This window comes from Platichthys flesus, chromosome 5, assembly GCF_949316205.1.
Source record: "Platichthys flesus chromosome 5, fPlaFle2.1, whole genome shotgun sequence".
Classification (NCBI taxonomy): domain Eukaryota; kingdom Metazoa; phylum Chordata; class Actinopteri; order Pleuronectiformes; family Pleuronectidae; genus Platichthys; species Platichthys flesus.
Window position 1 is genome coordinate 7860654 of NC_084949.1, and position 16743 is coordinate 7877396.

General features: G+C 43.8%; 2 protein-coding genes across 4 annotated transcripts in view; one reads left to right on the forward strand and one right to left on the reverse strand.

Annotated features, from left to right (window-relative positions):
* c5h22orf23 (chromosome 5 C22orf23 homolog) overlaps positions 1-1081 on the forward strand; it is a 38870-nt gene extending 37789 nt beyond the window's left edge. The window contains exon 9 of the mRNA XM_062387919.1: positions 97-1081. Coding sequence (XP_062243903.1) covers positions 97-204 — 108 coding nt within the window. The 3' untranslated portion in view covers positions 205-1081. The remainder of the gene's footprint in view (positions 1-96) is intronic.
* Positions 387-15840, reverse strand: micall1a (MICAL-like 1a). 3 transcript variants are annotated; one of them, XM_062387917.1, is made up of 16 exons: positions 14890-15840; positions 11902-11950; positions 8664-8805; positions 8387-8487; positions 7012-7151; positions 6046-6626; positions 5878-5938; positions 5245-5675; positions 4516-4907; positions 4293-4427; positions 4017-4143; positions 3772-3862; positions 3196-3269; positions 2849-2963; positions 2712-2758; positions 387-2549 (listed from the first exon to the last, which is right to left on the reverse strand). In XM_062387917.1, the coding sequence occupies exons 1-16, from the start codon at positions 15033-15035 to the stop codon at positions 2407-2409; spliced, it is 2775 nt and encodes a 924-aa protein (XP_062243901.1). In that variant the 5' UTR covers positions 15036-15840; the 3' UTR covers positions 387-2406. The 3 variants fall into 3 exon arrangements, with proteins under 3 accessions (XP_062243901.1, XP_062243902.1, XP_062243900.1); XM_062387918.1 differs by having other exon boundaries at positions 4516-4865; positions 6022-6626; positions 14890-15839; XM_062387916.1 differs by having other exon boundaries at positions 6022-6626; positions 14890-15839.
* Between the last annotated feature and the right edge of the window lie 903 nt (positions 15841-16743).

Sequence of the window (16743 nt, forward strand, 5' to 3'; positions counted from 1 at the left end):
TGCAGAAAGTTCAGATTCTGTCTGTACTGAAATAGAATTCATTATCTCTGATATACAATTGCACTGAATCCTGTCTCTGTGTCACAACGAATCCAGAAAATCCGAGAGCTGGAAATACTGGACAAGTGCCGCCAAGACATCCGCTTGGAAAGAGCAGACAACGTGGACTCGGAGGAGGCGACAGCAGAGAGGACTGACCTCTGACTCTTCACTCTTATTCCTAAAATTACTTTGAAATCAAATGCAAGCAATAAAACAGCAATATCTGTCAACACAAGCCCCTGAATCGAGTTGATTCTGAAAGGGATGCATGATGACAGAGAGGTTAGAGCTCTGTTCTGTGCTTCAGCGACAAAGAGAAGGAAGAATTTAACTTGAAACATACATTAGTTTAACTTATTTTATTTCTCTGCCTTCCAGTGTCAGTATTTCATATGATCCTGCTGCTGCTGCTTGGGGACATTGTATAGAGCTGCAGAATGACTTGGTTTCAGCTGTAGAGGAAGACAGACTCAAAGCAGAGATAGTCATACTAGAGTTCAACCATTTAAAATGGAGGACAGACAGACAGACAATCTAAACGACAAAACAGGGACAGCAAGCAGTAAACAATACGGGCATTTACATGAGTTGCAACAATGAAGCTAATCAAATACATGGCACCTGTACAAAATGTCAGTATTCAAACTGGTCTTATCCACTTTTAAGGCAAAAACACAGAAACACACAGAAAGGCATCGTAAAATATAAATTAATGATTGCATATTCTGGTTTTCCCCCCAAAAGGTTAAATCTGTTTTGTAGAGTTTTTAAAAGCCAAGTATCTGCCTTCTCTAATATTCATAATTGTGTGTATGACCTTCCATATTAATAAAACTGTCAGTTATAGCATACTTTATTTAAAGCTGTCCTCTACAACTAGCATTGTCCAAATCCGTCAGACTTTTTAATCCCAGTTTAGTTTCCAATCGCAAACATTCATTAAAGTATGTGTCTCAATTCATCCATGTGTTGCATGATGTGCATTTACACACATGACAGAATCACTGAAGGAGCTAAAAACAAGGAAACTACAAACAACCATACTATAGCAGCTAGAGGAGCTAAGGTATTACAAATGAAGATCAAGGATAGATGTAAAATTTCCTTTCACTAGTACCACAGGCTGAAACAAGACACAACATAAAACTTTCTTAGATCTCTCATCTTATCGACTGGTGCAGAGGATTTTTTTTATTTTATTTCAAAAGCATGGTCTTTCAGTTTGAAATCAAGACTTATTGATTTCATGTTCAGATTTTGTGATGCTTTCCCTTAAAACACTGCGCTCTCACTCCAATAGCCCCTGCTTGTGCTTAGATTTGCTCTGCTTGTTCTCAAACTGTGAGCTTGCATTCCACTATCCTGTGCTCCAGCTTCACACTGCTTCTCTGTTGGTCACATTTTCCCATAACATACTGGAGGGGAAAAAGAAACAGGGCGGTGTCTCATATTTTTTAATAGTTGCTAGCAACAGTTTTCCCATTCTGAATTTCTTTTTGCCGCTCAATGTTCACCAAGGGATCCACTCGACTCCTGCTCTATGAGGCTGTCGTCTTTTCCTCTTCAAGCACATCAACAGGGACCACCCGAATGGAGCTCTCAAACATGTAAAGCCAGCACATCCATAATGAGGGCGCGATCATTTCATTTGTTCATTTTAACAAAATCTCAAAGTAGATGTTTTAGGTGAAGCAGCAGGAGGAGAAGAGCTGGAAAGTGCAAGAGTGCAAGCATAGCGTGTTAAACACAAGCACAGCTAATCTCAGCACAGGGTAATTTGAGTGCAAGCACAAGGTGTTGAGTTACAAAAGTTGAATGTGAAATGAATAAGGCCTGCTCCTAAACTGAAAGTCCACACTCTTGAATGAAGATTGGAAAAAAAACTAAACAAAAGAGGAGACGGGTAATGAACATGAGCAATTAAGATGAGATTAAAAACATTAAAAACTCATGAGTAGCAGAGATAAAATCACATCCCACTGACTTCCTCCAAGGTCTCACAGTTGCTGTGCAATGCAGGAAAAGTGAAGCGAGAACATACAAGTCATCCTCGTCATTTAGAAACTTCACTAGCTTGAAAGGTCAGAGAGCTGAGACTCGCTCGTGTCAGCTCTTAAAGCACTTGAGTTTTTCATACTGTCGGTTTTAACACAAAGGCAAAAGACAATCGTTACTGGTCAGACGTTTTTGGAGAAGCATCAAGTAAGAGGAGCAGGGGTGAGTTCTGAGTTGCACTTAAAAGTCATTAATAAAATAACACGGTTATTAAAGGACACGTCGTCTCTTTTTCTTGGCTCTTCTCACATCCTGTTTTATTTTCCTCATGTCCTGTTGGAGGGTAGGGTGAGGACTGTCCTCCGCTGTTCAGCTCTTCTCCTTGCGAGGGCTGTGGCTATTGCCTGGTTCTCCTTTATGGCTCAGCCGCTTCAGAACCTTAATGGGTTTGAACTTTGATCCTTTTTTCTTGTGGTGCGGCTGCTGCTCACCTTCGGGTTCCTTGTGAAAGTCTGATGAGGAGGAAAATAAGAAAATAAACCGGATTAAACCTCACATAAGTAAGGGATGGGGGACAAAAAGGAGTGAGATGCAACTTGTAAGTGTTTTATTCAGCGACCACATTCATCTATGTTATCTTTCATCTGCTAAAAATGGAAATAACTTATTCCTACCTTTCTTCTTCAGCATGGCCTCCATTAGTTTATCCTCCTCTTCATCCCTGTGACAGAGCAAATATTAAATCACTGGTAGCTACAAACATCAACATTCTGTAAATCCTGGGTCAGAATAACTAGCAGTTAGTGATCACCTCTGCCTGTCCTCGTCCATGTTGTTTACGATTTGGTTGCGCTGTTCAATGATGGTGACCAGCTCGGACATTAGCTCCTCGTCCCGGCTCTTGTCCTCCTCAGTCCAGTCTTTCTCTGAGGAACAAAGGGAAGTTGATGGATTATTTGTGGCCTACTAATGTGAATGCCCTGATCAGAGATAGGTTTTAGTGAACACATGTTGAAACATTTTCCCTTTAAGTTTCTTTTGGTGCAGATTTAAGAGTTAAGTGGAGAAGTGTGTTATTTGCTATGCATCACTAATAACAAACAGGTAATGAATCTGGTTATCCATGTAGCACTCTTCACATGACGAGGCCAAACATACCTGGTTTGTTGAGAAGACACCTCAGCTCATACTCCACATCAGCCTGCCTCTCCTCCAGGTTCTGCTGCTTGGCCCTGCACACACCATACAAACTGTTAGAAACTCGTATCTTACACTATACTACTTTCAACCTGCTTTCTGCAAAGTAAAGAATAACAGAAACAACGACAACAATTAATATTGTGCAATGTAATAAGAAAATGACAACATTTTAAATTTATCTTCATATTTCAATATCATTTATCCTTAGATATCCGGATTTGTGCCAAGCAAGAATCCAACTTGCCCGGCTCTAAGCTATTTCCTTTTGTCCGAACCACAGGGATTCGGACCTGTCAGGGCGAGGGAGGAACTGCTGGCAGCTATGGGCTTGTCTTGTTCTACATGATCATATTTCCTATTATTATTTAACACAATTAATTACAACCACTGAATCCCATCTTACTCATTAATTAAAAAGCTATTCTTAATTTAAGTGACTGATGATGTGAAGTAATCCATTTTGCATGTATTGCCATATTTTGGGTCAGGTAAAGAATGTTCAACATTGGCCTCTCTCTGCAGCCTGAAACTTACGTGTAGACCAGCTCTGCTTCTCGTCGGACTAAAAGGTGTTTCTCATGGATCAGAGTGAACCAGTCCACCAGCAGGCACTCCTCATCCTCATCTGATATCACAACAAAGGAAAAAAAAAACAAAATGTCTTATATTTTCATTATTATTATTTAAAAGTTCAGGAATCTTGGCTTTTTATATTTTCAGTAATGTTTCAATATTAAATCTAAATGAGTCAAAGGACTCTCTTAAAAGTGAGGTCATACCGTTGGGGTTGTCCCTCAGCTTCTTCTCCAGCTCCACTCCCCTCTGCTCCAGCTCATCCAGCTGTTTCTCCAGCTGCGTCATCTCTCCGTGGATGTCCTCCACTGGGATGAACTGATCACTCTGCACCTGGAGGGATGTTTGAATGAGACCGACCATTTACTTCTTCTGTGTTTGATGCAGAACTTTCTATTTTATTTCAATAATAAAACTGAATATGTATATATTAATGTTAGACAAACAAGACTCTGTCTAGATTCTGTCTTTGGTTTTTGTACTTTGCGTTTGATTAGTGGGAAGCCGTGACCAGGGGCCGGGGGTCTTGCAGGACGAGAGCCTTTTGGTGGTTTGGTTTTAGATTTAGCAGGCGAGGGAGAAGCTTTCCTGTTGAAAGGGTTCTCTTTACAAATCCGCTAAAATGAGAGGAGAAACACGGGTGGATTTATATTAGGTGCAAAGTATTTTGAATAATATAACTTTATTTAGAGGTGATCCTATTACCTTGCTGTGTGACGGTGTGGCTCCGGAGGCCAGTGGGCTGGGGGTCGTTGAGGGTCGTGGTGGAGGGGCTCCAGCCCCTTTGGTCCCTGTACTGCGACTGGTCTGTGGGGTGGCTGGAGCTGAGCTGGCATTTGAAATCATAGGAGCAGGGTACGGGCTGGGAGAGGGATGAAGCAGGTGTTCGTCTGTGGAGGAGGAAGGCAAGTCCGAGGGGTCGCATGGTGAGCAAATGGAAGGCTCTGAGATACTCTTGGTGAATGTTTGTTCCTGGTCCCTGCTGGCACTGCCACCCAAAGGTTGCTGGGAGGAGCTGTGGTCTGAGACCGAGGACAGACTCTCTATGCTGAGAGCTGGAGAGGGAGAGCAAGAGGAAGGCTGAGAGTGAGAAAAAACTGAAGAGGGAAGAAGATTCAGTAAAAAAAGAGAGCAAAGAACGCAGAAATAAAAGAGGAATCAAAGTCGTAGATTGAGATGGAGACAGGATGGAGAAAAAAGCAACGAACATTTAACATCAAGATTTGGGATAGAGGATATTTTTCGTTTCATTATCAAACTGCAAATCCAAGAGTCACTATTCCATGTCATCTGATCTGCAATGCCCCATTTTAAATCGCAGGCTCATTTTATACTTGCAACAATTCCCATCTCTGCTAGGAACAAAATTATTTATGGGAGAGTTTGAATAAAATCTTTGATGAGTTTTACGTTTGCGGTTCTGATCAAACAGACCTTGGTTACCAGCAGGGGGCTGCGGCGCCCGTGGTGCTGGACGACGTTTCTTGCTCTTTGCACTCCCGGGGCTGGCAGAGCGCGACGTACTCCCTCCACCAGGGGGAGTCTCGGCACCTGTTGTATCAGCAGCAGGAGAGATGCTGTACCACGGGTGACTCGCCACCACTATGGTTGGAATCGCACCTCCTTCACCCCCCTCTTCTTCCTCTGCCTCGTTGTTTTCATCGTCATCATCGTCAAATGGGTTGGCGGGCGGGGGCGGTGTGCTGGGTCTGGAGCCGTCCCCTTTGAGAGAGGACAGAGAGCCTGCATTGGGAGGTGTTGCCAATCCGGCAGGGGGCGGGGGAGGGGCTTTCTTCTTCTTGGATTCTGATTGGACGAGGGCGAGCCAAGGTGGGTCTTTAGGTTTATGGGTGCCACTGGACAAGCTGGACAGTGAAGACACACAGATAGGGATGGAGGGGTCACAGAGGGGAAGACAACAGAACAGCCAAACAGAGGCATGGATGAGCAGACAACTCATACATGCTGTAACACGATGTAATTCAGAGAAAGACTGGGCTGATATGAGTCATGTATGTGAAGTGGTGGCAAAGGACAGGAGGAGGCATTTCAAAGAAACTGATCTACCTTCCGGGAGACTGGGATCTCTCTCGAGGTTTGGGAGGAATTGGAGGCTTCAGCTGTTCCCCTGTGATTTCAGATAAAAGGCGAGGATTAGTATCAATTTGTACATAACTTTAGAAAAGTTAATGCTTTGCAACGAGCACACACCAACTGCAAGGCCGTCTGACGTACGAGGAAGTCGAACCCGAGGGGCAGGACGAGGAGGAGGAGTTGGTTCAGTAACTCTGCGAGGCGCTGGAACCGGCCGACAGACACCCTCATTATTACTGACAGGTGTAGAAGGAACGTCTCCGTTGGGTATATATTTGACTGGTGTTTGAGTCTCCTCCTCTTTCTCTCCCTCTTCCTCCTCTTCATCGCTCTCGTCAAAAGGGTTGGGGGGAGAAGAGGAACGTGGTGTCTCCTCTGTCGCTCCACTGTCTTCTATGTCTTTTGCTTCTTCCAAAACAGCTGTTGTATTTGTTGTAACAGGAGGGATAGTGGCCGGGACACTGGTAGGCATGTCAGTATCATTCGTTCGGCCTACTGGGGATGGAGTATTAGCCTGGTCCCTCACAGAGGGCGAGGTGTGAGGAGTCGTGCTGCGACCAATCCTGGCAGACGGAAGCACCACTGGTTTCTTACTGATGTCTGGTCGGCCATTCTGGTTGGCTAAAGCTTGTCTTGTGAGGTGATGTGTGCAGACCAACGACCCAGCGTCGCTCACCAATTTGTAAGATCCAGGAAGGAGAGTGCTGTGACACTCTGTGCACCTGAGAAAACAACGACACAGGAAGAAAGTCAGATCTTCAACAGGTCAAAAAGAGGGACAGTTATTACCTGATTAAGGATTTAGGAAAATGAAAAGAGCATTACAGCCTTTTCTGAAATACATTAGACCTCCAGAATAGGGCTGTCACGATATCCGATTTTCACGGCTATAATGGACAAAAGAATCAATGATAACTACATTGTCATGATAGAAAGTACTATCGTTATTCTTTGATTCAGATTATGACTTGTGTACATGGTATTATTAAAAGCTCATTATTACACCGATATCAATAAATAATTGCCAACATCTGGATATCTCTAGACAGCTCTAGAGCATTTCACTCAGGCCATGTAAAACACAGTTACTGTAGCTGTGGGAGTCACCTGAAGCAGTTGCGATGGTAGAGCTTGCCGTCCACCAGAAACCTCTGCACCAGGTGGACGTGTTTCTGGCAGGCAGCGCAGGTGCTGCTCAGCGAGCTGCGCTGGCCCGCTTCTCCACCCGTCTGCGAGGGCTGGCTCGGCTAGTGCAAGTTACAGGAACGTTGTTCGCAGAGAGGGGACGGGGTGGAGACATCAGGGGAAGGGGGGGGAGATGGAGAGTAATGGGGGAGGGGGGAGGGGGAGATCAAACACGGAGTCAGGATTTGAGGATGTGGATTTGTGATCATCGTGTTAGGCTATCTACGTCTGCGTGGTTACTGCATCATCTACTGCTCGTTGTTTCACGTGCTTTGCTACTGCATTTCAGTTTTCATTTTAACAGACAATCTCGGATCAACTCAAAAATGTTTATCAAGATGTATTTAAGTGTTTATTAGTAAATAAAATCCATACAGCTGGGGTTAGTGGTTCTGCGAGTCACACGTTATGGATATAACTGATATTCAGGGAGGATATATCTGTTTTTGGGGGGTTGAGTAAATAATGTGAAGGGGTTAGAAGCAGCATATTCAAAAACTTGGCACACAGTGTTAGGATATTGCAATGGTTAGTCTTTTTTGTAAAATATAAGGTATGTTTTTTGTTTTTTTTAAAGACTGACCTAACAGTTTAGCTTTCACCTCCTAGCCCACCCCCCAAACCCCATCCTACTGCCTAGGTTCGGGATCAGAGAGTGGAGGGGGGGTCAGATATGAGGAGGAAGAAGAACAGGAAGAGGAGGGAGTGGAATGGATTTCCATCTGAACTGGGGTCGGGAGGGGTGGAGGCTGAGGTGGAGGAGGGTAGCAGTACATTGGAGTGTGGGGATGGAGGTAAGAAGTTGAAAGCATGCGAAAGAGAAGAGAGACAGGATACAGAGGCTATCTTTATAGAATTACTCTACCTCTGTCGCTTTGGTTACCCCCCGCTGTGCAAGACAAAGCCCACAAGAGGAAGTAGTACTTATAAAATACGTATGTGGATATTGTATATTGTTGTACTGGGATGGGATTTGTATTGTCCAGATCTGATGAGTTAATACCCCCAGAATAGTACATGCAGAATTACACTTAGATATTCCAAGGCTTCACATACACAGCAATATGCAACAAAACAATGTGAGGCTTCACTGTATTTCAGGACACTGTAAACAAAACATTACTTACAGCTTACCAACAGGCAGCTCCATACTGTCATCATGCAGGGCTTACTGTGTAGAGTTAAGTGTGGCCCAAAGTCTACTAAGTCTTAGAAATTTAGAGAGAAGTCAACACATGCACAAGGGGAATCACTGGTCGTTACTTTGCCCTCTCCTCGTGCAAAGTGTTGTTCTTACCTCAGACTCAACCACTTTGTCCTCCAAAGGGGTCAAAGGTCTTTTCTGGGCCGGCTCATTATAACCAACAGAACTTGGCCTCTTTATGCAAGGTGGGTTGGCTGCAAGAGAGGACGTAGAGGAAATCAGTTGAGAAATACAGTAAAATCCTTTTTGTAAATTGTAATATCCCCATCTGAAAAGAATGGGGATTGAATAACAGGATTCAAACTCATATATAAAAAGTATTTTATAGAGTTCACATCGCTACAAATCCAGCTGAATTAAGCAAACAAACCTTGAGATTTGTTGTTGAAGAAGTTGTAATACTGGGAGACATAGGTAATGATACTGAGCCGATCAGGCACTTTCATGGACACCATGTCCTCTGGGTCCAACAGGGCGGGAATCCCCAGCTGTGTCTCGGCCACTTCAAATGCCTACAATGTGGAGAAGACAGAGAAAAGGGGAAAGAAGGGAGTTAATAGGAGAGGTAGGCAAGGGCCGGAGATAAGAAAGAGACTGAAACACTATAGGCATAGGCGATGTGGCCCAGGATGTACAGGGGGGTTTCCATTAACAGGAAGGTTGGTGGTTCTCTGTGTGAGGGAGGTGTTAAAGAGAAAGTGCTGCACATAGACACATTGTATGAAAGGCAAAATGTAAGCGCTGTGAGCAGTCATCAAGACTTGAAGAGAGATACAGAATACAGACCATTTACCATATTTATCAGTGAGTCTACATGCATGCAAATCATTTAAATACAGTCAAGTCAGGGATCTGATCATGGTGATATCTCTTCACTCTTAACAGGTAAACCACTGGTTAACCCATTAAGTCTTCAGTCATAGTCGGCCTGCTTTCCATCAGGACCAATTCTTTGGTATGAGGTAATCACACAGGAAAAACAGTAACACTGGGGTCTGTGCATTACCATGACTTTTTCATATAGAATGTCACATTGTTTCAAGTTGCATAAACAAAAGTCCATTTACCGTCATTGTACTGGGGAGGCAGACACCTTAGCAGATGAAAGTGAAACTGTATGCATCGCTGAAGGTTTTGCTTTCATCATTATTCCTCTAAATGAGGCTATCAAACAAAACAAGGTAGAGTTACATTGCTGCTAAAGGTTTTCATCAAATTAAACCTTAAATCTAGGTATTTACAATAGTCTGCTTAAATGTCTTGGTGTAAACATGTAGAAACCGAGGGCAGAATAATCTCTGTTGCATGCATGTGTGCAACAGAGCTACATGCTAAATACCAAAGCCCACTAACCAGCAGATACTTGTTTCCCTAAATAGTCTAACTCTGCTGCCAAAACATCAGTAATTTGCTCGCTATGTTATTTTGGTTTGTCCTTTGAGACTAACCATCGCTCTGATAAAGAAATTCCATTGACGACCTGAGAGAGCGGGTTAGGTTACGCAACACAATACTTATTGGAGTTTCACAACAATGACGTAACTCAAAAAAGGTAACAAATGGTCAACATGTAACAAAACGTTTTGTACAAATAATACCTGCTTTACAGATTAAATGCTTCTCTATTCTTAGTTTTACTGCATCTAGTTTGCTGCAATTTACAGAAAACTATTGAAACCTCTTGACTAATAGAAATATTCCTGATCCACTATCGAGACCTATTTACTGACCACATACCAAAGCAAAACCCACTGGTGCTCTGGCTGAAGATGCCAATAGCTCACATGAACCTACTTCAGTTCAAATCAAGATACTTTAAAAAGAAAATTAGGTAAGTGTTGTTGTTCGGATGACGACTCAATGATGATGATGATGAGTAATGCTCCTTCCGGACTGATGTTGTAATGCTCGTGTCAGACTGACTAAACCCCGCCTTCATGCAGCTCAGGTAGGTAACAGTACATTGGGTATGGAACTTTATTTCAGAGAGTAAAATATTTAAGTTAAATAAAGTCAAAAATTAATAAAGGATATCAGAAGAATGATTTAATAACGGTTTTGACATAAAAACATTTGGTCAACCAAGATTTGAAGTTAGGATGCTAAAGTAGCTAGCCCCAGCCCATCCCTTCAAGTAATACCACTTTGAGCCTCCATAGGCGGTAGCAAGTTTCAGTCTGCCCCAAGTCCAAAATGCGAGGAGGCTATGAACCTGTGTAGCAGTCATCATCTCCTCGAGGGGTCGGTGATATGACCTTTTTAGATTGTGAACTATTAAAATGGCTCTACGATCTGCCTTTACATAGAGATCATTAGAACCGTGTTACAGTGTACATTATATATATATATATATATATATATATATATATATATATATATATATATATTAATTCAATCATTCAGTCCAACCTGACTCCGCTTGCTCTCTCCGCTCTCTCTCTCTCTTATGCTGACACGCAGACACTTACACACCGACTCAGCTGACGTCTCTAGCCCACAACAGTTTAAACATTGATTTGTTTGTAACCACCGCCAGATAATCAACAGAGATGAACCCATAAGGAACGATACTTTTCTTTAATGAGGAGCTGCCCATATTGATTATAATATTCATGATATTCTTAATATACATAATATGCCTACATATATACATGATAGGAGGGCTCAATCCTCGGGATAGGCGAGGATCAGCGGTATAGATAATGGATGGACTTTAACTGCATAATGTAATTCAGTGCAAGTCATCACTACTGACACTAAGAGATCGACCTCTGACACGGTCTCACATGAACAGGGAGTATTCAGTGTACCATGATCTCCTGTATTAAAACGTCTATAAGAAAAGTAATTCACGGAGAGAGTCAACTATGAACAAATTCAAGGAGCTCACATCTGGCAATAACAGAATACAATCTGACCTAGAAGCTTAGCATGCTCTCTACATTTGCCGTCGTGGATTACCTTCTAGGGCTTAGACTGTATGGAGTCAGTACTTTACAGCCAGCATACCAGGAGTGTATTTCTGCTGCTACCACCAGTCGCCTCACTTTCCCTGAGAGCTGCTGTATAAAAAGAATGTAAACAGCTGCAGAGAGCTGCCAAAGCTCTGCTCATACTGAAAATGAGGAGACTCCCAATTCATCCCTCAATATTCTGTTGGTTTACAGATGGTGTAGAAAAAGCGAACACGGAAAGTATGATTTAAAAAAAACTTGGATTCAATCTACTTGCAAATTCAGCCCTCTTACGCTTTAAATCTTCTCTATGTGGTCTCAACAGGCTTACATCAAGGATTCGATTATTTTTCCCTTTTTGGAGGATGAAGCCTCCGGTTTCATCCCTCTTTGGCCTCATCAGGATTAGGTGACACTTTTGTCCACAGGGTGGAATACACTGACGTCACACCCACCATGACTGAATGAAATCATTGAACGTAATCATTTTATGGATGAGTGCAGCACACGCAGAAACAAATTCAACGCCTTAAGCTGAGTGACAGATAATAGCTGGGCCTCAGGTGATGAAACACGCCACAGTGACATTACCACCAACACATGATTATAGAGCATCGCTCGTAGCTCAAAACATACAGCTGTACACTGACTCACCAGTCGGTTGTTGTCGTAGACGTTTTCTTTAGACAGCACACCAAAGTCTCTGCAATGACAGAAGAGAGTAATGTTAAAATTCAAATGAACATTTGGTAAAGATATACAGCTTACAACACCTCAACTCGTGGTTTCTGCTCTGAGGCCAAGGACAGAATAGAGGATCATGAAGACGTGACTGTCCATGTTGATCCAGGACAGTACTGCATTTAGCTGGCTGGCCTATTTCCTCTTATGTTATTAACCATCAAAAAGCTATTATTGGCTTGACAGCGTGACAGGAAGAAATGGTGAGTGGTACGGCTTCCCAGCTCCTAGAAACAACTGGTCCCACATCAATGATTCTTGATATGAACAACTGCCAGGACAAAAGGAAAGAAGTGCTGGCGCGAACAGGAGTGATGGGGCTGATAATTACAAGGTTCGGCTTTGAAAAGCCCGGAGCGATGGAGCTAAATGCCAGAGCTCTCCCCAGTAAACATCCTGCAGTAAAACTGGAAAATGTCTGAGGTGTTTCTGGGATGAAAGTGCGGTTGTGTGCGCAAGTAAATTCATGTTGATTTAAGTGTCTCGCAGTACGACAACAGTGGGGTGGAAAAAATATAAAGCATGGCGACCCCAGTGTGAGCTTGTTGAGACCATGTGGAACATTCAACAAGGCAAAACCCCTATGAATGAGCTCCGTGTTGGAGCGGCACAAAGTCACCTCTGTTCTCTATAATCTAGTTCCCATGGTCACAGACCCACTGAGCAGCAGATCTAATATCAAGATGATGTCAAAACAAGTCCACTGTGTCATGTCTGCCAACACGACCAGACGGAAGTACAGCAACCTAAAGAAAACACTGCCAAAACTAAGACTCACAGGGCAGACAGTGCCAGCCGATGGCGGAGTGATGTGTGTGATCTGCACTTTAAACCTAATCCACTGTGACTCAAGAGTCTCGCTTCGAGGTGTATTTTCGGAGAGAGGACTTCCATTGAACAGTCAGTCTGTGTGAGTGTGTGACAGTCCTTTAATATCCACATGATCAAAACCTGAGTGAACCAGTATATCTGCTATATTTGGTTCAGTCAGGTGGTAAATTTGTGTTGGAGCAAACAGGATTGAGATTCAGTGATGTTGTGATATTCAAACATGAAGCATATAAATACATAATAATCTATAGTTTCACTAGAGAAGTGGTAGAGACTAAACAAGTAGTGCTAAACCGCAAGATGCAGATGATCAGGAGCTCTACATGAACACAACTGACTTTAAAAGCCCTGTCCCATGTAGTTTGGTTAATGACTAGACATGAATGGTTTATCAAAGTCGTACCTAATCCCTCTCCAATTGGCTGAGTGACAGTAGAAAAATGAGATAAGGCCATTTGCCACGCTAACATCTCTCCTCTGGGCCCATGGGTGTGTTTTGATGACTCTGCTTGGTGCAGGGTGGCTCTATGTTGGCCTGGCCCAGCATTAGAGTTAAATCCAGTTTGACAGGCCGAGGTCTCAGCCGCAGATTAGCCTGACGGACTGTCTGTCTGAATCAGAGCACTGAGGGCTGGACAGGGAGGCATGCAGGGACACAAATTGGAGAGGCATCGCTCGAAAGTTGGGTGTTGAGGATTTCTCCATTGTTGTACTTGGAGCTCTACTGCTGCGACGTGTGCGTAGATATATTCCACTTCACTGACTTGTGCTCAAGAGACTGCTCCACAGTGAATGTTTACTCTGCTCCCATCCAAGGATGATTCCAAACTGTTCATAGAAGTCTGCCCCACCTGTGAGGTGAACAGCGTGAGCAAGACGGTCATCGTCTTAAACCATCCCATCAGACCACGTTTCCCCTCCAGGACGGAGCAGGGACACAACAGGCCATGTGCTGAGTGGTTTAACACAGTCCTCCTACAACAGCTAGGGGTCACCGAGTTGTTTCAGTCTGAATCAAACTACTAATCCTGATGCTGTCCACAGGCGGCTCTACCCACTGAGAAACACAGGGCCACACTACAGCCACGTTACGCTACACAGAACTGGTGCTTTTCTAGTGAGATCCACATGAATGTCAGTCAGTGTGTGTATTCTGTCACACTGCAAATACCAGAGATGTTTCTAATCAAATTAGTACAAAAAGGTCTACGGACATATTTCAACCAGGCACATGATGGCCCACCTTATCTGGGTGATGGAATTCCTCAGGACACAGCAAAGGCTGATCGAACTCACCTATGAACTCTAGATGACCTATCAGCTGTAGGTCAATAAGTTAGTCTGTCATTTACAGTGTTTTTGGTCTGTACCAGAACAATGGAGAGTCATCACTTCCTCGTCCCTAAAATGAGCCTTTTGAAAACACACTGACACTGCTGTTGTGCTCTGTGGTGGCTTCTGCACAGTGTGTGTGTGTGTGTGTGTGTGTGTGTGTGTGTGTGTGTGTGTGTGGGAGTAGGTGTAAAATGCAGAGAGGAGGGGCGTGTTGTTACAGACAGGGTATGACTTGTCAGCCTGGGTTAATTGCAGCACACTGACCTCTCACTCACTGCTTATGTCTACGATTAAATAACATTATCAACACCTACAGCGTCAACTAATTTAACACGGATGGGAGGTTTTCATGTGTAAGCATCCATACTTTAATATCAGATTAACATATTTTAAACTATAAACAACACTATCAATATCAATCATCAAATCTATAATGTTTCAGACACGTACTTTACATAATCTCAGACAAACCCAGAATACTCTATATAGCACAGATGAGATCACTACTGAGTCAGTTGTTATATTTACGTATTATTATTATTATTATTACCCTGAGTAGATGATCATAGTAACAATTTCTGTATTTTACTACAGAGAAACAGTGTGAAGGCTGTCAACCTTTGACTGGGGACAGTCCACAACCAGTTCAATACAGTGTTAAAACCTAAAACGCCTGTAAACTGATATCAGGTTAGTGGGCATCGGTGATACATGGTCTGACTTCAGGCTACTTACATCAGATCTGGTCTGAAGCGGTGGATTATGGCACAAAATGCCAAACCGTCCCTGAAGGACGTGGACATGTCCTTTATTTCCACATCGTTGTAGTTGTCACACTGTATCCGACACCACTCCTGCAGAGCCTTCAGGGATCCCATCATGCTGTCACTGTGATCTTCTGCTCAAATAAAACCACGTCGTCCTCGGTTCTCGTGCCTCGGAGGAGACAGTGAAGACACTGGGAGACACTGGGTTTGTCTCCGGTCATGAACGAGTCGTCGCCTGTGAAGAGGCGACACACATCCAGACAACACCCGATGTCTCACTACATTCATCCACAGCCAGTGAGTCACGTCAAACAGCTAGCCCCGCTCGCTAGCTACATGTTGGCTAACTTTGGCAACTCCAACACGCATTATTCCTCCAGCTTTATCTCGCGGACCGGGTTCACCACGCGGCGAATAACGTCACAGCGACTACACCGCGACTTTGAGCAGAACAACCGGGTTAAAACACGACTGGTGTCCTGAGTTCATGGCGGAGGCTCTGCCAGCAAAGTTCCTCACGTAGCCAAATTAGCTAACGTCAACCAGCCACGTTAGCCTGCTGCTAGCTGCTGGTGCAGGGCTGGTGGTACTGGGTGTGCTCCTCGGTCTCCGCTGAAGGAGCGATGGTGCAGGTCCAGTGGACACTGGGTGATAGTTCCCTCCTGGTGGACACGCAGCTCGGGGGTTTGGTCTGGTCGTGCAGTGGCTGCAGCGGCTGTTAAAACCCCGGATACAGAGTGCAATGTCCGGTGCGGTTCTCCTGACGTCCTCTCTGCGATAACAACATTAAAGCAGAGTGCTACACACAGTTGTGGGTGATGGAGGCAGCCCGGTGCCGGTGCTCAGCCACGCGACTAGCTGCATGCAGAGGGGCGCTGGCAGCGGTCTCTGCTACTCGGTGTCAGGCTGCTGTTCGCCCTTGTGTCCAGCTGGGGGAGCTGCTGAGTCGATATGTACGGAGAGCCAAGAGTGCCATCTGCCGTTTCTGATTGTTTTCCTACCGCTTTATTGATAAAAAGTTATGTTTTTTTTCCCACTGGTTTTCCATAATTTCATGAGCTTTTCCTTGGTCTCTTTTTTAATCATAAATGAAAAATGTACAAGATAAGATAAGATCATTATTTATTAGTCCCACAATGGAGAGATTAGCAATGGTACAGCAAGTCCCCAATATATACATCGGTAAAGTAATAAGAGGTAATCGTTCAAGGCTTATAAAGGAAGTACAAATATTTATATATTATATATATATATAATATATATATATATGGAATATAGATAATACATACAGTGTAAATATAATCTGTACAGTGTGAGAATATGTACAGCGAAACGGATTGCACATTCTACCCGATTTGCACAGGCAGAAATTAATATTGCACAGTTAAAAGGTGAAGCCTAAGTCTAAAGTGCAGGCCAGAAATTGGTGTGTGTGGTCTACTGGGAGCAGATCGGGTTGTATGGGGCTACAGCTGCAGGAAGGAAGGAACAGCAAAACCCCTCCTTCAGACACTTTGGGAGGATCGGTCTGTCGTTGAAAGAGCTGCCCGGTGATGTGATGTAGTCATCAGGGGGTGGGCCTCAGTGTGCATTAGAGATGACAGCTTGGCCTTCATTCTCCTCTGTCCCACCATCTCCACTGGGCTACGGGAGCTGGCCCTCCTACTCAGTCTATCCAGCCTCCTCCGGTCAGCGACTGAGATGCTGCTGCCCTTGCAAACCACACCAAAGATGATGATTGATGCTACCACAGAATCATAAAAGGTCAAATAAGGCAATCATACGTAACCGTTAAAAAATATCCATAATGCAGAATGAACGC